General features: G+C 32.2%; 2 protein-coding genes and 1 long non-coding RNA gene across 3 annotated transcripts; 1 reads left to right on the top strand and 2 right to left on the bottom strand.

The window, feature by feature from the left end:
- Positions 1-963: 963 nt before the first annotated feature.
- Positions 964-1946, bottom strand: LOC104244515 (14 kDa proline-rich protein DC2.15-like). Its single transcript, XM_009799957.2, has one exon. The coding sequence runs from the start codon at positions 1745-1747 to the stop codon at positions 1331-1333; it is 417 nt and encodes a 138-aa protein (XP_009798259.1). The 5' UTR covers positions 1748-1946; the 3' UTR covers positions 964-1330.
- Positions 1947-6626: 4680 nt separating this feature from the next.
- On the bottom strand, positions 6627-10174 carry LOC138876546 (uncharacterized). The gene is made up of 2 exons (XR_011401880.1): positions 10063-10174; positions 6627-7117 (listed from the first exon to the last, which is right to left on the bottom strand). It is a non-coding gene; the product is annotated as an uncharacterized lncRNA (long non-coding RNA).
- On the top strand, positions 9035-9708 carry LOC104244514 (14 kDa proline-rich protein DC2.15-like). The gene has a single exon (XM_009799956.2). It carries the CDS (start codon positions 9101-9103, stop codon positions 9506-9508), a length of 408 nt encoding a protein of 135 aa, XP_009798258.1. The 5' UTR covers positions 9035-9100; the 3' UTR covers positions 9509-9708.
- Positions 10175-21904: the final 11730 nt, after the last annotated feature.

Genomic DNA, 21904 nt, shown 5'->3' with positions numbered 1-21904 from the left:
CCATCCACAAATACGGTTCTCATGAAATGACACTTACCGGAATTAAAATTCAGTTGCTTCCTTGTATTATGGGTCCAAAATTCTAGTATATGATTAAATTACCCTTATATTTTCCTTAAATGAGTAATTAATGATAATATGCCTTCTTGGTGTAAAAAGAATAAAATTATATGGAGAAAACAGTTTTTTTGTCTTGATTTTCTAAAATGACAAATATTTGAAACAATTCTCAGCTGAAGTGACATATAAAAAGGACTGGAGGGAGTATTTTCATTTGTGTTATTTTGATCACTATTATTATTCCATAATAAAATGGACTAAGCAATTTAAGTTTTATGCTATAGTTAGATATAAGAAATTAATGTAGATAAAAAGTATTACAAGTTGTAAATTTCATTCATATAAAAGTGACAAAAAGGGCACCTTTAAATATCAATTAAAATTACTCACTTAGATTAATCTTGTGAAGCAAAAGAGTCTATGTTGAGATAGATGGAATAAAGACGATTTCTTCCTTGTAGGCATCATGCACCCATGCACGCGGAAACTAATTCGACATTCTATGCACAGTACTCTGTTCTGTTTGTTTTATTCTTACTAAGATGGCTCAAATTTAATGCTTCGTTTGCTCAATTTTATTTGGCACTATTTTTTATTAATTCATTTTAAAAGAATGATATATTTCAATATTTTCTTAAGAAAAAACTTTTATAGCCATACAAATATTGTATATGCCATGTTTAAAATCACAAATTTTAAAAAAAATGTATATCCACAAATGTTATGGAATATTTGTTAGGACCATAAATTGAAAAAATCTTTATGCTTTATTATATTTTGTGCCAAGTTAAATTATGACAACAAAGTGAAACGGAGGGAGTAGCTCCAAGCATATCAATTATCGTGCACTAATCCACTTATTCTCCCAAACCAGTGAAAATACCAGCAAGAGGATACACAAAATAAAGGAGAAATAGAAGCCACTGGTGAATTAGAAATTCATCAAGTCAATAAAGGAAGCACTAGTGAATTACTAAGGAGATGGAAGAACAATCTCTTCGTACGAATTATCAAGTGCTCATTCCTAAGTCCTAACAACAAAGAACTAAAATACAACATGAACTTCAACAAACTAAAATGAAAAACAAATTCCTCTAATGCTAAAACAACAAAGGGAAATAATTCATCAAACATACAAGCAATGAGACTTTAATCACCACAGAAAATAAAGAAATCATCACAATTTTTTTTGTGCCAACCTAAATGGTCGTTAAGAATAGTCCTGTCAATAAAACTTATTCGTGGCGACTCAAAAGAGAAGCATTATAGCTTAGGCACAAGTGAAGTCAGATGGTAGGCTTTTCCCACAAGTATTAATAAGCAAGCTTAGTGCAATGGGAATATCAATGTTGATTCCAAGAATGTTGGCTTTCAGTGCAGTGCAAAGGCAAACTGCAGCTTCAAGATCCAAAAGTCCACCTAGTACGGAACAACAAGGCATGTCCGGTGGGGTTCCGATGACGGCTCCGATGGGTCCGTTCAGCACCTTGGCACAAACACCTAGTTTTAGGGCATCTCTAGGGCAGTGTCCCTTTGATGGGCTAGGGTTAGGATTTGGGTTCGGGTTCGGATTTGGTTTTGGAGTTGGTGGATTATTATTGCAGCCACTCCAGCAGCCACTTACAAGGGTAAAGAAAAGAATGTTAAAGAGTAAAAAGAGAGTAACTAAGTATCTCTTTGAATCCATAACGAAGCAGAGGATTTATGTTTTGTATATTAGTACGGAGTACTATTTTTTAGGTTTAGTGTAGAGAAAATGAAGTGCGTATTTATAGGCAAATTCGTGGAGGCATATGAACCCTAGAATTTGGCATGCATGCAGACATGTGAACTAATGCTAGCCTGGAATAAAGGTGGCAAATAATTTAAAGCAGAGAGATTCTGGCTCAAATTACTTTGCAGAACTTTGTCTAGACATTTTCTTGAAAGTTTATAGTGTTTGTGGACTGATATTTTATCAAATTTTGGGTATCACAAGACCGACCAATAGGTACAGAAAACACACCCGTGACTACCCAATTGGCATTGTAGTTCGTGTCATTCTTTCTAAATTGCAGATTTCATCCACTTGAACGAATGATGCAGTGCTTCAACAAATAGGAGTATAGTTTTCAAATTATTTTTTTTCAAAATAAGAATACTTTTTTAGTGTTAGGTCCACAATGGGAGTAGATGAAGTAAGAAGTAGGGGAAGATTCAAGATTTGATATTTATAAATTTCGATGGCTATCTCAAGTTAACAATAATAATTGGATTTATAATCAAATAGTAAAAAATATTTAGTAATTTTTAATACAAAAGCTAGTGGGTTTTCACTTTTCAAGAACTCGTATAACAGCAGGCTCCATCCATTAAGACAATTCCACCAAAAAGTGTCCTGCTTCCACAGGAAACCATGTTCCTATTTGGACCACGCTCATTCTTTCTCTTAAAATATTCTTCGTTAAGGTAGAAAAGTTCTATTGATAAGTTAAGAGATAGTGTATATCTATGCTTCGTTAATAGCTTTATTCTGCTAAGTGCTAATCGCTTTCCATTATTAAAGACAATGTTTGTTCAGTCCGTGAATGATTCAACTGAAAATGTATTTTAACTTAATGCATGTGAAAATCTTATCTTGGTGGAAACCAAATTTCAGAATACAACCGCACTCAACCCTTGAAATTTCAGTAAAAGAACTTCTTAAGTTAATGTGTACTTTATTGATATTGTGCTCGACACCCCTATTTTTTTTTTTTTTTTTGGGGGGGGGGGGGGGTTTAATTTTTACACTTACAGTTAAAATTTGTTTTACACTAAATACAATTCATTTATAAGTAGTTGTTTATAATAATCACTGCCAACCAAAAACGTTCCTTATAGGCTTATACTAATAGTTTTCGGTGTCAATGGTAAGTGTACCAGCTCGTGGGAACTCAGTCATCCAATCTCAATTTTCAGTTGGAACCACTGAATTGTTTTATTGCTAATTTAATAAACTTCTTCTGCGGCCCTGTTTCGAATTTTGTTAAAAACGTATGCAGCCCAATATTTTATAGAAGAAATAACCTAAATAACCACCCACCCAACCGTTTAAACTAAAAAATAGTCAGCAAATATCTAATATATATGTAACCTGTATATAATCAGTTTATAATCTATGTAAATAAAAAATACATATAATCTATGTATACCAGAAAGTAAACAGCAAATCCGACCAGCTATTTGTATAAAAATACCTTTTATAAACGAAACTCCAATTTAGTTGACTTCATTTTTGTCGGGGTCCAGTTTCGGTCGAGGCTACCTTTTTGCTCCAAAATGTTGTTTTTTTTTTACAAAAATAACATTAATAAGTGTAAAAAAAAAAAGTTACCATTCTATATATAGCGCGATTTTAAACCGCGTTATACTTTAACGGTGTTTTAGCCGTTAAAGTATAGTGCGGTTTAGAACCGCGCTATATACGTATAGCGCATATCTTAACTGCGTTATATATATAACACATGAAATCACCACATTATACATGAAACCATTGGGCGGCCCAATGGTTGAAGGGTAGTTATGAAGATGGTTTTGTCCTTGATGTACAAGGTTGAATACAATCCAAAAAAAAAAAGAAAAATATCTGGACATCTATATTATATTAAAAGGAGAATAGTGAAGTATGTGATTAAGTCAAGTGGCAAGCTAAAAATAATTAGGTATTTACAATTTAAATATAGAAATAATTAGAAATTTCTAATTTAAATATTATCATATAAGGGGTAATATTATATGCCAATCAATATTCTTGATTTTTATCATATTGATATATAAAAATTCTTAACTAAAAAATAAATTTTATATTTTGAATCTAGAGTTAATCATACTTATTTGTAATTATCATTTAGTAGGCCTTTAAACATTAGCAATACCGTAATTATAGGGCAAGATGAAATTAGACTATTTGATTAGTCAAGTCAAGTGGCAAGATAAAATATTTATTTGATAATTCAAAATATTTTGGACTATTCAAAATAAAAAATTATTTAAAATTTAAATGTAGAAATAATTAGGTATTTACAATTTAAATATTATCATATAAGGGGTAATATTATATGCCAAGCAATATTCTTGATTTTTGTCATATTGATATATAAAAATTCTTAACTAAAAAATAAATTTTATATTTTGAATCTAGAGATAATCATAGTTATTTGAAATTATCATTTAGTAGGCCTTTAAACATTAGCAATACCGTAATTATAGGGCAAGATAAAATTAGACTATTTGATTAGACTATTTGATTAGTCAAGTCAAGTGGCAAGATAAAAAATTTATTTGATTATTATCATATAGGGGGTAATATTATATGGCAATCAATATTCTTGATTTTTATCATATTGATATATAAAAATTCTTAACTAAAAAATAAATTTTATATTTTGAATCTAGAGTTAATCATACTTATTTGTAATTATCATTTAGTAGACCTTTAAATATTAGCAATACCGTAATTTAAATATTATCATATAAGGGGTAATATTATATGCCAAGCAATATTCTTGATTTTTATCATATTGATATATAAAAATTCTTAACTAAAAAATAAATTTATATTTTGAATCTAGAGTTAATCATACTTATTTGTAATTATCATTTAGTAGGTCTTTAAATATTAGCAATACCGTAATTATAGGGCAAGATAAAATTAGACAATTTGATTAGATTATTTGATTAGTCAAGTCAAGTGGCAAGATAAAAAATTTATTTGATTATTCAAAATATTTTAGACTATTCAAAATAAAAAATTATAAATCTTTTTAGCTTGCCACTTGACTTAACCACATGCTTCACTATTCTCCTTTTAATATAATATAGATGTCCAGATATTTTTCTATTTTTTGAATTGTATTCTTTTTCTTATCTATTGAATAATATATGTTTGCTAACTAATTTAGAAAGAAAGATATCAAAAAATAAAATAATTCAACCAAATATATATATATATTATTCTCTTATGAAAATTTTAACTATAAAATAAAACTTATAATTCTAATTTGAAAATAAAAGGCAAAAAATTATTTTGTTTTACGTATGACAGAAAATAACAACTATTAAAAGTATTGGTTGATTTTTTAAAGAAATAATAAAAGGCTTCTCTATTAAAGTATTTATATCTAAACACTTAAACCAAATAATGAAAAAATGAAAAAGAAATAGGAAAATACAAGAATGTTGGTGTAGGGATTTGAACCTTGTACCTCAAGGACAAAACCATCTTCATAACTACTCTTTAACCATTAGGCCGCCCAATGATTTCATGATCAATTTGGTGATTTCATGCATTATATATATAACACAGTTAATACATGCACTATACATATATAGCGCGGTTTAAAATATAGAATGATAACTTTTTTTTTACACTTATTAATGTTATTTTTATCCAAAAAAATAACATATTGGTTCCGAACTCTAGATATTAGGCCCAATAAACTCTCCACAATTAACAATGCTTTTGGGGAAAGAGGAAACATTTATAGAAAACTTTATTTTGCTTGATCCTAGTTTAGCCACTCTTTCAAATGAAACCATGTTACATAATAGTATAAGCTAACTTGAACTTTTTAAGATAGTTACGGCAGATCAGAGTATTATTAGCATAGACTTTTAAATAAATACAACAAATGATTTATCATAAATTAATCTGAAGACGAAAACATATTATTTCACTAGCAAGTAACGCATGAAGTATATCAAATTATCAATATTCTATATTATGATAAAGTTCCAAAAAACAACTTCCATTTGCTTTTAGAATTATTTATGATGAGAAATACCACAAATGCTCACACAGTGTGCTACGGTTGAATTCATCGGTAGCATCTTAGTCTGAATTCCTTATTTTGCGGGCAACATGTAGATTCAGTTGGGTCAATTTTACTGAACAGAACAAGTATAAGATTGATCGCGCCCAATTATACCTTATAAAAAGGATACGCGGACGTTGCAAATATAATCTGAGTATTTAGCCTAGAGTTAAACCCACAAGGAATTAACCTATCAATTACTTTCGTTGGATTTACTAAATTCTCCGGAATCAACTTCCCAAATGTTGTCAATAACAATTGATGTTATTTCTACTAACTAAGAATGAAAGTAAATAAGCAACTGAAAACTAACTATGATTAAGTTGTAAACAATTAAGAGAAGGTTCTAAGGTTATGATTTCCCCTATTGATGGAATCCCTTCCGGTTATGTTTCATATAGATTCACCAAATCATCTCTATCAATCATGAGCACTCCTATTACCGTAAATCTCTCCCGAGTAATCACGATAATTTACTAGACGTACTCTCCCGAGATACACTAGCTGACTTTGTTTATTACAGCTCACTTTAGATTGCACCCAAGGCTTCGTTATCCCTAATCCCGCCTTTAAACCCGCAGTTATTGATTCCTCATATACTTTGGGAGTGGTGTTATTCAACAATTACCTAAATATGCACTCTCCCCCGAGTTATGCACACTAAATAGGCACAGCTAATTGAAGATCCTGTCAATTAACTACAACAAACACGTAGTTGAACAAATAGAGATTAAACAAGATAAAAGAGATTAAACACCTAGACTAAGGAATTAGCTACTCATGACAAAACAAGATAAAACTACTAAATTAGTCATAATGGATAATTGCAAGAAAATAAAAGAGATAAAAAAACTCTAATGTTTGGTTGATCTTCTCACACTTGTTCTTGCCTCCAAAGTATTCTAAAAACAAGCTTCAAAAATTCTTGGGCGAGTTTCTAAAGCTTATAAGGGTTTGGAACAAGTTTTCCCGAATTTATACTTTGGTCCCCAAATTTGCTGACGAGTGAACAGTGCACCGCAGTAGCGGCAGGACCGCGGCACGACCGCGGTGAATGTTGAGTATTCTGCCTCGCCTCTTGATCTGCTGCGGTTACACCGCGGTCGCGGTAGAATTTTTGCTCAGTACATCTTTTTGCTTCTTTCGGTATTGCTTGAGTGGGCGTTTTCTTCACATTATTGCCTCCAAAACACTCTGTGGTTCTTCCTCACTTAGAATATTCCCTGCGAAACAAAAGAACACCATTTAGAGCATTTTGTTGGCAATTTGCCTATAAAACAACAATAAAGCATGATAATATTAAGGTGTAAATATCATCTATATAGCCTAATATCAAAGATCAAGGTATCAGTTTCTCTGTACAATTATATAAAAGTTGATGGTGTTGGAACTAAGAAAGGATTTGTTTCTTGGCATCAAATCTTGTATAAACAAATGTAAGCTTTGGTTGTCATCGAAGCAAAACTAGTTCTTGTGAGTCAATACTGACCACCAAAACTAATATTCCCTCCGTTTCACTATATGGTGCAGTTTGAATGAGCATAGAGTTAAAAGAAAGACAGACTTTCAGAACTTGTGATTTTTTGTAATATAAAAATTTATTATTAAAGGTAAAATGGAGAGTTTAAATTAATTATTTTTAAATTTAGAAATGTGCAATTCTTCTATGTGGCCTTGTAAGAAAATAATGCCACACAAAATGGGAGTAATACACTTGCCATATTTCACAATACATAAGCTTTCTCTTTCTTTTATGAGTCCTGTGACGGAAACCAGACAAACCATACAATTTATTACCATTAAGAAGACTTACAAGTCCAAATGCAAAATAAATCGTCAATTAGAAGATAATCTCCAAATATAATCCAACCAGAATCAAGCTCCCATTTTCTAAATTATACTTGGTACAAGAGATGGTTTCCACTAGAAATATTTCAATAAATAAACAAGAGTAGTTTATTACAAACTACAATAATTTGACGTGGGGATCTTTGGCCACATTCATGAGAAGAATAATTTTAATCTTATTAAAGTTCTGGTGATCCCACTTGCTCTTTCTTGTGTAGCCCGTGACTAGATTATTAAGCTATAGTATGCCAAGATCAAATCAAAAGTATCGTTTAAGCTTAGATGGCTAGGGCTTCACCCTTCCTTGTCAAGGTTTGCTCAAATTGCCTTTGGTTTTCTTTTGAGTAACGCTCTGGCATTCTTGTATTACGGGGATTTTCTTTCATACTTTGACGTTCAAATATGAATCTCCTATATGAAAATCATGACATGTAGGCTTTAGCAAGCTCAAATTGGTTTACCAACCTTTAGAAATAGACCACAAAAAGGCTATTTCGTTGTTGATTATGCATATAACTTTACTCCCTCTGTCCCAATTTATGTAAAAGTATTTGACTAGACACGAAATTTAAGAAATAAATAAAGAAAATTGAAATTTTTGGTCTAAAACAATCCATAAAAAATTTTGGTTAAAAATAACCTCATTAAGGGTAAGAAAGTTAAAGTACAATTATTACTAAATAAAAAAAGGTATCATTCTTTTGGCACTGACTAAGAAGGAAAGAATGCCAATACTATATGAAGTATTGCACCTTTTTACTCCTTTTGAAAGCTCATTTCATACATCCATGTAAAGGGGAGTTATCCTACTTCTGGCCAATATGTAGTCTTAGCTGCACACTCTTATATGGCATTTGCTACTTTGTAGCTCGAAACAAGAGGTAAGGCCATAACCACTACTTGTACTCTCTATGTTTTGCTCTACGGTATTTTTACCCAAGAAACACTAGAGTGATTTTTCATTAAAAAGAATAAAGGGTCTAGCTAGTGTGCGATAAACTACAATAACATAATTATTTTTGATACTGTCAGCATACATAATATATCACCAATAAAGCTACGAGATAAGACAATTACTTGAATTTTAATATTGAAACTCAACGTGGAACATGGAAACCAGAATTAATTCCTTCTTCACATACCTCCAAGATCTACCAAAATATGCTTCTAGCCAGCTAAAATTCCTGGCTTACACACATGAGTTTAAGAATGTTTTCTCATCATTTTTTTGTCTCCCTCCTTATACATGCAGCCTATAAAAGCAAGCCATTTATCTTTTAATTCTTCATTATCATAATTCAAAACATTTCTCTGTTATCCCTTTAGCTAGCAAATCTTGCACTAGCTTTGAGATCAAGATGGCCAAGTCACTAGCCCTCTTTGTTATATTCAATATCCTTTTCTTCACAGTAGTGAGTGCATGCAGCACTTGCCCAGGCCCTAGCCCTAAACCTAAACCTAAACCAAAGCCAAAGCCATGCCCCCCTCCTCCTTCTTCTCAAGGCGGGAAATGCCCAACTGATGCCTTAAAACTAGGTGTTTGCGCTAATGTGCTTAACGGTTTGCTGAATGTTACCCTGGGAACTCCACCTGTAAAACCATGCTGCAGTCTTATTGAGAATCTAGTGGATTTGGAGGCTGCTGTCTGCCTTTGCACTGCCCTTAAGGCTAAAATTTTGGGCGTTAACCTAAATCTCCCTATTTCCCTTAACTTACTGCTCAATGTTTGCAGTAAGAAGGCTCCAAAGGGATTCACTTGTCCCTAAATGCTTCTGACTTTTTTTTGTCTTTCTGAAGTTGGTTTTTGATTTTCATTTGTTTAGCAGGTTGTGATATTCGATTTATCTCCTGCATTAAACTTCTCGTTAGGTGCAAGGTTGTGGTTTGTATTGGATTGCTTAGTGTTGGAACAGGCTCTTGAACGGCCAATTGTTTGTATGCCCTTTGGAAATAAATATATTTCTTGGTATGATTTTTGTACAGTATTCATATGCGTCTCTACTTATGATGTACATATTTTTGTTTGTTTGGGCACGATTATTCCATCTTTGGTCTCAGAGGACATATATCGAGCACCTTGTGGCTTTCAGAAAAATATAACTTGCTCATTCTAGTCCATTACAGATAACATCCACTAGCTATAACTAAGGCAAAAGAGCAAATTTAGTGCTAGAAAATCATAATTGAGAGAAAACTGCATCTAGCATTCATCCAAGTTAGAAACTTTTTTTTCTTTTTGGGTTTACATTTCATTAGAAAATGAGGAAATATGAGATGGGATGAGGACGATCACGTTCTAAATTTAAAAAGTTGAACTTACAGGAATGTGGCAAATTAAACTGCGAAAGCCTCTGCTTTCTATTCAGCGGTAAGGGCTGCAACGGAATTGAATTATTGAGAGGCTGGATTTGGAGAGACTTAGGACTTTGGAGATTGCCGACGTCGGTTCCGATGTGGTGAGGAGAAGAAGAAGAATTGGGAGCCTTGATTTGGACCAAAACCTAAGAAAATTTCGTGTGGACGTTTTCTCTGGCATGCCTTTTCTTTTGATTGATTTATTTCTGTATTTTTTTTTTCCGGGCTAAAAGAGTAATGAGGAAATATTTTTAGTTTCCCGCTTAAATCTTAGTGAGACATTAACGAGAAATATCAGTGTTCTGTTTTTTTTTTTTTTTTTTAACTCAAACAAAGACTTTTATGAAGTTAAATCGGCAATCAATAAGTTTACGGGAGCATACTTTCAGTTAAAAAACAAGCATAATATTTTGATTCTCTTGCCAAATAATGAGCAACTAGATTTACAAAAAATTATATATTCCTTTGCTAACTTTCCCATGGTGTAGGAAAATCGTTTTTATGATATTTTATAATAACATTTCGACAACTAGTTGTCAGGATTTCCACCTTTGGAAAATCATGATTTTCTATGCCAAATATGCAAGACGGGTCAAAATTAATGTGCAATCAGGTTCCTTTGTTGTAATAGATAATTTGTTTTATTTCAAGATTAATTATAAACTAGTATTAAAACCCCGCGCGTTGCGCAGTCAATATTAGAACTATTCATTATTTTAATTATAATTTATCTTTTTAGTATATTATATCATGTTATTTTAATAAAATTTAATTGGAATTTTACTTCTCAATACAACATTTCATTAACTAAATTATATGAAATTAAAGAAAAATGAATTATATAGTCATCGTATAATAATTTTGTTTCTTATTTTTTTTATTATAATTTTTTTTATTTAATATTATTACACTATTAATATGACAATTTATTAGTGTGTCACTTGGTTTAATGTCATTTTCATTTTTGCTTCTCAAAAAATATTTTTAAATTTTATTTTATTGTTCACAATTCTGTAATTTTCTAAATTTATCAATAATATGTGTATTATTTACTTATTTTATTTTATTTTTCTAAATTAATTCAATGTTGAAATATCCTCATATTATCTCTGTTTCATCTATATTTTTTCTACTATAATATTATAATTATTTTTTTCCATTTTAAATTTTATATATAATCAAAATATTGTCATATATAAATAAAATTGTAATTTTGAATTTTGTTTTTTGAAATATAAACAGAAAAGTAATTTTACTATTTTATCATATATTTATTGATAGTTTTAATAATTGCTATTTAGCATTATTTTTCATAAGCAAATGAACTTTTGTTTTATCTCAACTCAAATATTTCTATCTATAAATTCAAAATCAAATTATTATTTTTATCAAGAAAATATTTGGAAATTTTTTGTAGATATAAGTTACCATATTAGGAAGAAACTGCTTCTAAATTGAATTGATAGTTTTCTTTTATTTTCTTCTTTTCATTTTATATTTAAAATAATTTTAAAACTCTAAATTTGTAAACTCAAAGAAAGTAACTAATTATTAACAATACATAATGCATAATTTAAATTTTTAAAAATATAAATTCAAAAAAAAAACTAATTATTACCTAACCTAACTAACTTTGTCCTAAATTGTCATTTAGCCTATTGTGAAGCTTTTTACATATAATCAAGATACTATCATATATAGATAAAATTATAATTTAAATTTTTTTCAAAATATAATAGAAAAGTAATTTTACTATTTTTTCATATATTTATTGATATTTTTAATAATTCTATTTTGTATTATTTTTCATAAGTAAATGAACTTTTGTTTTATCTTAACTCATATATTTCTATCTATAAATTCAAAATCAAATTATTTTCTTTGTCAAAAAAATATTTGGCAGTTTTTTTATAGATATAAACCACCATATTAGGAAGCAACTGCTCCTAAATTTGAATTGATGTTTTTTTTTATTTTCTCCTTTTTGTTTTTTATTTTAAAATACTTTCAAAACTCTAAATTTGTAGATTCAAAGAAAGTAATTAATTATTAATAATACATATTTAATTTTAAAAAATTTAAATTAAAAAAAAACTAATTATTATCTAACCTAATTAATTTGTCCTAAATTGCCATGTGGCATAGTGTGAAGTTGTTTAGATATAATTGAAATACTATCAAATATGATTTCCACCTTTGAAAAATCATGATTTTCTATGCCAAGTATGTAAGACGGGTCAAAATTAATGTGCAATCAGGTTCCTTTGTTGTAATAGATAATTTGTTTTATTTCAAGATTAATTATAAATAATAAATAAAATTCTTTACACGATGTATATTAACTTAACTTAAACTCATGTTAACATAGATCAACTGGTGCAGATATTCCTAACACATTTACTTATCACCATTTACCATTAAGCAAATATTTCCTCCTTTTCGCCGTAAGTGAATCTTTTCGGATTACGAGGTAAAACTGATTAATATTTTGTGTAAATAATATAAATTTATATACCAGGATAACTTATCTTTTAGAGGGGGAAATAGTATTCCCAAGATAAGTTATTTCAAGATAAAACAGTAAAATTGACAATTTCAGAATTAATACAACATACTAAACAATCAATAAAAACTATATCAGGATAATTAATCTCAGCATAATTAGTTCCAGCATAACTTATTTTCAAACCAAACGACTTCCAAGAGTTTAATTTGACTTTTATGATAATCGGATTGTTTTTGAAGTACCAGTAATTCATTATCAGTAATTAAATTAATCGGTATAATATTAAATTAAATTTTCTTAATGAACTAATGATAAGATTAATGCATAATCTTACAATTTTAATCATTAAAACATTTAATTTGGGACATATAGACTAGTTACTATGTTTTTATACGTATATTCATGCAAAAAATATATATTGACTTACCATTAGTTTGGGAGCAGCTATACTGTGCCTATTTCTCTTTGATTCATTCACCAATCCCATCCAAACTCACGTGGGGCTTAGGGTGTGCTTGGTATGAAAATGTTTTTTAATTTTTTTATGTTTGGTTGACTTAAATGTTTTGGAAAGTATTTTTCTTATGCCAAAATACATCGATAAACCTTTAAAGTTGTTTACACTTTTCACTTAGACACTCAATCTTAAGTCCGTTCCATTTATACACTCTAACCACATGTCAAATGTTGTCATTTAGACACAAAAAACTGACATCGCAAGACAGTATTTCTTACATTTTTCAAGCACATGAAATGGCCCAAAACACAAACTCCTCATTTTCCAAATGCTATCTACTCTCTCTGTCCCCTCCCTCCCCAACCCCACCCACCCCGACTAATCTTTATCTTCGAAAATCACAAAGCTCAGGCTATGAACATTGATGATATTTTTCCAGAATTCTAAACAAATGCTTTTCTCTCTCTCTTTTAAGAATGCTAGCTCTTTTGAGCTAGTTTTGACCAAAATCTAACGATTTTAAAGCAAATTTTATGAAAGCTACTCATTATTTTAGGTATTTTTGCTCCGATTTTCGACTTATCATTAACATCTCTTCTCAAAAAAATTATTTCATTTTTAATTTAGAACTGGGTTTTCACCAATGTAAATGGGAATAATTCTCGTAACTTTCCTTCAGATTTTTGTAATTGGGTTCAATTGCCACTTGAAATCTGTAAGTGTATTTGGAATTACATTTATCATATATGCAAAGAAATCGCAGATCATTAAGGAAGATTAATAAAGAGTATTCCAATATATATGTTTAGATTATTAATTTGTTACATGAAATCTTAAACTAATTAACTTCATTGTCTGCTTCCACACTTGACAAATTTAGGGAGGAAAATAGTGGCGGCGGAGAGTTTCTTAAAGGAAACGAAATAGGGAGGAGGGGTTGCTGGGGCAGAAGACAAAAGGAAGGGGTTTCATCGCGGAAGATGACCGGGGGGGGGGGGTGCATTCTTGTTTTTCTTTTAACATTTTTCTTTTGTTTTTAAAAGTTTTTTTAAAATTTATTTAAGTTAAATCCACGTGTCCGCCTTTTATTTGTCACTTTGGTATGTAAATTACACACATCTCAAGTTTGTGTCTAAATGACACATTTGAGATGTGGTTAGAGTGTTCAAATGGAACAGACTTAAAATGAAGTGTCTAACTGAAAGGTGTGAACAACTTTAAGGGGCTGACATGTATTTTGCCTTTTCCTTCAATTGGAGGAAATGTTTTCCTTATCAAGGGAATGGAAAATATTTTCCAAAACTCCTTCTCAACCGTCCCCACCATCACCAACCCACCCCACCTCCTCTCCAAAAACGGTTTTATTTTTTTTCAAATTTCAGTTTTTCTGTTAACACCCCCCCCACCCCCACCGCAAAAAAAATTATTTTTTACCTTAATTTTTTTTTTGCAATTTCAATTTTTTTTTCGTTTTTCTGCATCACCCACCCTAACCCTCCCTCCCCCCTCCCACGTGCCCCCTGCCCCCCACCCCGCACATTTTTTTTTACTTTTTCTTTTATAATTTAAATTTCTATTTTTTTTTCGTTTTACTGCTCCCCTCCCCCTCCCCCCCCCCCGAAAAGAATATTTTTTAAATATATTTTTCAGTTTTTATTTTTTTATTTATCGGTTAAAAGGTTCAAAATTTTACAAGTTCCAAAATTATGAGTTCGGAGGTTTATGTGTTTGGAATTATACGGGTTTAGAAATTATAAAGTTTACGGGTTCGAAATTCCGCGGTTTTGAAAGCTTAGCGGTTCGAAAGTTTATGAATTTGTGGGTTCTAAATTATTTATGAATACTCTTGAGAAGCTATTTTTCTTAATTTGCGTACCAAACACCTGAAAATAAATAATATTGTCACACCTCCTTTTTCCGCACCCGCGAGGGGTGAAAGAGTTTTTTCCAATTAAAGGACAATCGAAACGGGATTTGTTTGTTTATTTCAGAGTCGCCACTTGGGAGATTTAGGGTGTCCCAAGTCACCAATTTTAATCCCGAATCGAGGAAAAGAATGACTCCATATTACAGTCTGCATACCAGAAATCCGGATAAGGAATTCTGTTAACCCGGGAGAAGGTGTTAGGCATTCCCGAGTTCCGTGGTTCTAGCACGGTCGCTCAACTGTTATATTCGGCTTGATTATCTGATTTTATACAAATATGAACTTATGTGCAAATTTTATCTTTTTACCGCTTTCATAATTGTTATTATTATTTTTACAAGAATGTGAACATTGTTTAAAACATGTCTTTGGATTACGTCACATGAAATGCACCGCAATCCGGAACACATTTTTATTCAATATTTTGGGATTTGGATTTGAGTCGCATGAAATACGCACCTGAGTTTAAGAAGATAACATTATTAAATACGCGCCTAAAGCGACTAGCGTATCATTATTTTGGGTAGGGCCGTGAAATTTGCTAAAACGGCTCCTCCCGAATTCTAAGCAATTAAATGTACATTTATTGAGGGCCCCACAATCTATACATTTTATTAAGCGAGGCTCATCTCATTTATTTTAAATGGACAAATCTTAAAGCGACTACATTTTTCTATAAAAATTAGTCTCTAAAATAAAGAAAGAAAATCCTAATTAATTACTAGCTTTTTTATTATTTTAAGAAAACATGACATGCTAATTGCTAGATTAATACAAATATTGATGAAAAAAGGAATTTTACTCAAAATTTCGAAATTATAAATAAAATAAAAATTCGACAACTAATATCCAAAAGAATCAAATACAACTCAGCATTGTTATAAAAAAAAATTATTGAGATTATTCACAACCATTTGAAACTAGATTTAACCATAATTACTAAAGCTTATTAGAAAGTTTATTAGACTTAAACGTTCTTCTAATCTTGCTTGAACTCAAATCATGCCTTAATGCCTAATTTACGAAATTTAATTTAAATTCATGCCTTAGCTAAATTTAGCTACTTATTCATGATTAACCTACTGTTGATAATCTTGAAACCTTCATAACTAGTGAATTAACCCGTTTTGCCAAACCGATTCATTAAAGACTAACTTATGTTATTTTTTCTTATTCCAATTATTATTCAGTAATACATGAAATAGCTTAAATACAATCAACAAAAGGAACAAAGAAAAACAAAATTAAAACTTCAAAATTTCATTCTTCATATGTATTCATGCTTCCACATTATTAGCTTGCAATAGCTAGTATTACAGTCGTGTACCTGGTATTGGAAACAAAAGAAGATGAAGATGAGAATCAGCAGCAGTAATAACAATACAGCACAACAACAACAATCCAGCAACAGTAACAACCCAGGAACAGAGTTTGCAAACCGGTGGAGTAGTAATCCCAAAACAAAAGCTTCAAGCTTTGATGAAACAACCACAATTAATGCTGATTTCAAACAATGAAAGAAAGCAGAAGATTTTTTTTAGTTTTTTTATTTGATTTGAAATTTTTAATATTTTTCGAAATTTTTCTTTCTCTCTTAAATATTCAGCTCTTTTTTTTCTCTCTCTCTATCTGTCCGTTTTTTTTCTTATTCTCCTCTAGAAACTCCCTCTCAAAATCTGATCAAGTTTCTCTATTTATTTTCCATCCCAAACCCTTTAATCCATTAATAAAACCATACTTTCTCCTACCAAACTCATTATCTTCCCACTCATCCCCCACTACATTAAACAAATATATCAAAACCAACCCATTACATCTTGTCCCCCATGCCTAACATAAACAATTACCATATTCCCCTCCACTACATTATGTCTTGTCCCCCATTTATATTAAACAATTATATCAAACCCCACTCCATTACATTTTGTCCGCCATGCATAACATAAAGAATTATTCAAAATGTTCAATTCCCAAACTACCCCTCCGACCTTATTGCAATTACCATTTTACCCTTGAACGTACTGCAAATTACCAAACTACCCCCATCAGCTATAACCAATTCACCTAATCAATCTTAACCGAAATATAGCCAATATGATCAATTTCTAACAATGTTCAACAACAAAATTCAAACTAAATGATGAACAACAAAGAAACAACTAAAATTATCTTGATTGAACAACATCTTTAACAACAAACAAACCTACTTTCAGATTCAACAACAACAACAACAAACAAATATATTCAGATTTCTAAATTCAATAATCATTTGAACTTAAAATCTAACAACTTTACAACCAACAATTCCTATATTAAAACTAAACAAAATCATGAAGCAAACTGAAGAAATAATCAAAAATGATAATCAACAATCGAGAAGATCAAACTATACTAATTTCGGATTCAAGATCAATCAAACAAAGTATGAACATAAATGAAAAGATTCAACAAAATCAAATCACAACTTAAACTATGAAACTCGATTCAGACCAAATATCATCAAAATAAATATTGCGTGACTAAACTAACACAGTTCTAGATTAAGCCTAAACAAGAACAAATGAACACTGCCAACATACTGAATGAAAACAAACTAACTTCATATGCAAGAAAATGATGAACAATCGACAAGAAAGGAAACCAAACATCACACAAAATGAAATCATCCGAACCAACTCAATATTAGCAAAGATACTATACATTTTACACCTAATAATCACGAATGACAAACCAATCAAACTCAAATTCGATTAAACAAAAAATCTAATTTTTACAACCCAGATTCAACTAAGAAGAAATTCGAATTCCTTAAACCATAACATTTAAACAGATTTTAGCGGCTCTTATCTCACGCGCATATAGATCCTAAAAATGAGAAAGGGAGATGAGACGGACCTTAATAGCCTTTAACACTCCGCAGACCAATAGATCGAACAAACGACGGGCTACGACGACGAGGCGGGACTGGGGGTGAATGATGACTGTGATGGGGTAGCCATGGCTTGGGTTGTCGTGGGCTGCTGGGCCGTCATGGTGGACGTTCAGCCATGAACGATGGGGCTGGGTTATTGGTGGATGGAGATGGAGGATCGTTGGAGCTGTTGGTCGTCGACTGTGGAGCTGGACGTCGACGAAAGACTGGTGGTCGCCCGGCTGTGTCGACGGAGCAGGCTGGCTCGTTGGAGGCGGGGGGAGCTACTGGAGATGGTGAAGCATCCATGGACGAGCTTGAGCTCGCCATGGAGGAGACAACGACGAGAAAGGCGGTCATGGTGGTGACGAACGACGTGAAGACGACGCAGCAGTAAGGTTCGTTTTTATGGCTGGACATGGAGGCTGGGGTGTGGGGGGGGGGGGGGGGGGCAGCCATGGATGGAGCTTGGTGAAGCTTGGAGAAGAAGGAGAAGATGAAGACGCAGCTGGGTCGTCCATGGTGAAGGTGAAAATGAAGCCGTGAGGGGTCGTTTGGACGTGAGAATGAAGGGTAAAGGGCAGCCATGGGAGGCTAAGGCATCCATTGGAGGGGGCTTGGGGAAGCCATGGTTGTGTGTTTGAGCTTTTTGGAGAAGAAGAAGATAGGGAGGGAGGGGCGGATGGTTTTTTTGTTTTTGTTTTTTAGGGTTTTGTTTTGTTTTGTTTTTGAAATGCAAGATAGGGGGTGTTGGGTTATGGATTGGGTTGACCCGGTTTGAAATGGACCGGGTCGTGTGGAAGGATGGACAATTGTTTGGGCCTGGGGTTGAAATTTGAAGAAGTGGCCCAATCCGATTTTTCTGTATTTTTGCTCTCTTTTCTTCTTTTATTTTTCTAAAACTAAATTCTAAAAATCCTTAAATTATTATTAAGAACTAAATTAAGTTATAAAAGCGCAAATTAACTCCCAATAACAATTAATGCACAATTAAGTAATAATTAAGCATAAAATTGTATATTTGGACATTAAATGCTAAAAATGCAAAAGATGCCTATTTTTGAAATTTTTAATTTTTGTAAAACAAACTTAATTACTAACAATTATAGAATTAAATCCTACATGCAAAATGCGACATATATTTGTATTTTTTATTAATTTAACAAATAAACATGCACAGACAAATACAAATAGTTATCCAAAAAATGTCACAAAAATTCTCAAAATTGCACACCAAGGAAAATCATTTTATTTTGCATTTCATTGGGAGTAATTCTCATATAGGGCAAAAATCACGTGCTTACAGCTGCCCCTCTTTGCTCGAAGACACGAAGGGTTTTCGTGCAAAGATAAAGTGAGCGATTTTTGCCCATCCGAGTACTCCGTGTGAAGCATTTTTTGAAAAAGATTTGACCGAACCTTTGCTTCAGAGGTTTCCTACATATCCTGGGCTAAACAGGAATCAGGTCAATGTAGTTCGGGAAGTTTTGGTAGTTGGGACTACCGTGGGACTGCAAGGTTACTGTTGTTGCCTGCTATTACCACTGCTTACCGATCTCCTTGTTACACCGTGTTTAAAAGAAAACAAGAAGCTAGGCTAGACTGCAATTTGTTCTTGTTGCCTTGCTTTCTTGTCGGCTTGTGTTTCCTCCGGTGCTTTTCTTCCGTGAATTTAGGGATGACACTGGCCCTTTGCTTTTCTGAATACCAGTTTTCATCATTTTGCTCGGTCCGCTGGGGATATGGCTTTCTTCATTAAGATTTTCGGCGTTTCCTCTGGGGATACGGCTTTCTTTATCAGATTTGTTATGCTGGGTAAGATTTATTGTTCACAGGTCGCTTCTTTCAAGACGCGTCTTTTCTTCCTTTTGACTCATGCGCTTGAATTTGTGCTGGGACCTCTTGTTGCAACCTTCTGCTTCCCGGTACTGGGGATTTTTATTGTAACCTTCTGGGGATTCCTGTTGTAACCTTCTGCCTTCCGGTGGGGTTATTGCTTTCAAGATCTGCAGTATAAGACTGAAAAGTATTCCTCTCGTTATGCAGGTGGGCGCCTGACTTCAACAAACAACTTTGAAAAATAAAAACGCCATTCCTCTCTTCAGGCGGGCTCCTGACTTCAACTTTAAAAATAAAATGCCATTCCTTTCTTTAGGTTGGCGAGATTTCAACAACTTTTAAAAATAAAACGCCTTTCCTCTCTTCAGGCGGGCTCCTGACTTCAAACAAACAACTTTTAAAATAAACGTCATTCCTCTCTTCAGGCGGGCTCCTGACTTCAACAACAACTTTAAAAATAAAATGCCATTCCTTTCTTTAGGTTGGCGAGATTTCAACAACAACTTTAAAAATAAAATGTCATTCCTTTCTTTAGGTTGGCGAGATTTCAACAACTTTTAAAAATAAAACGCCTTTCCTCTCTTCAGGCGGGCTCCTGACTTCAAACAAAAAACTTTTAAAATAAACGTCATTCCTCTCTTCAGGCGGGCTTCTGACTTCAAACAAACAACTTTTAAAATAAACGCCATTCCTCTCTTCAGGCGGGCTCCTGACTTCAACAACAACTTTAAAAATAAAATGCCATTCCTTTATTTAGGTTGGCGAGATTTCAACAACTTTTAAAAATAAAACGTCTTTCTTCTCTTCAGGCGGGCTCCTGACTTCAAACAAATAACTTTTAAAATAAACGTCATTCCTCTCTTCAGGCGGGCTCCTGATTTCAACAACAACTTTAAAAATAAAATGCCATTCCTTTCTTTAGGTTGGCTAGATTTCAACAACTTTTAAAAATAAAATGCCTTTCCTCTCTTCAGGCGGGCTCCTGATTTCAAAACTTTTTAAAAATAAAACGCCATTCCTCTCTTCAGACGGGCTCCTGACTTCAACAACAACTTTAAAAATAAAATGTCATTCCTTTCTTTAGGTTGGCGAGATTTCAACAACTTTTAAAAATAAAACGCCTTTCCTCTCTTCAGGCGGGCTCCTGATTTCAAAACTTTTTAAAAATAAAACGCCATTCCTCTCTTCAGACGGGCTCCTGACTTCAACACCAACTTTAAAAATAAAATGTCATTCCTTTCTTTAGGTTGGCTCCTGACTTCAACAACAGCTGAACATTGATAATCTTAAGAAAACTAAAAAAGAAATGACTCCTTTTTTTTTCAAATTCAAACTTCTTCTTTTTTCAATTTATCCGACTAAGATTTTATTATATTATCTTGGGATAAAAATTCCATCGGACCAAGATTTTGACTCTAGGAGATAAATCGTCAAACTAGGTCCATTTTGTTGTGATATTAAGAGAAAAAATTCATCGGACTAAGATTTGATATCTTAGGAGAAAATTTCATCGGACTAAGATTTCTATCTTAGGAGAATAATTCATCGAACTAAAATTTGGTATCTTAGGAGAAAATTTCATCGGACTAAGATTTGATATCTTATCTTGGGAGAAAAATTCCATCGGACCAAGATTGTGACTCTAGGAGATAAATCGTCAAACTAGGTCCATTTTGTTGTGATCTTAGGAGAAAGATTCATCGGACTAAGATTTCTATCTTAGGAGAAAAATTCATCGGACTAAGATTTCTATCTTAGGAGAAAAATTCATCGGACTAAGATTTGATATCTTAGGAGAAAAATTCATCGGACTAAGATTTGATATCTTAGGAGAAAATTTCATCGGACTAAGATTGTATCGGGAGGGAAATTCATCAGATTAGGACTTTTTATCCTAGGAGGAAAATGTAAAGATCAATGATTTGAGAAACTTACCTTTGTAATTTTTTCTTTTCTTTTCTTTTTCCTTTGTGCTGCTTTGTTCTTGCTTGCTGGGGATAATACCACTGGGGGAGTCTCCTTTCTTCCCCTCCTTCAATTTTTTTTTTTATTTTATTTTCTCTCAACATTGCTGGGGATAAAAGTGTTATCTTCTTGGGATAACGTTGTTGAGGATAACGCTGTTGGGGAATTATATCCCTTCAAATCGATGCTTCATTCTTCTGGA

The sequence above is a fragment of the Nicotiana sylvestris genome, chromosome 8 (assembly GCF_000393655.2).
Source record: "Nicotiana sylvestris chromosome 8, ASM39365v2, whole genome shotgun sequence".
Lineage (NCBI taxonomy): Eukaryota > Viridiplantae > Streptophyta > Magnoliopsida > Solanales > Solanaceae > Nicotiana > Nicotiana sylvestris.
This window is presented reverse-complemented; position numbering and strand designations above follow the sequence as displayed.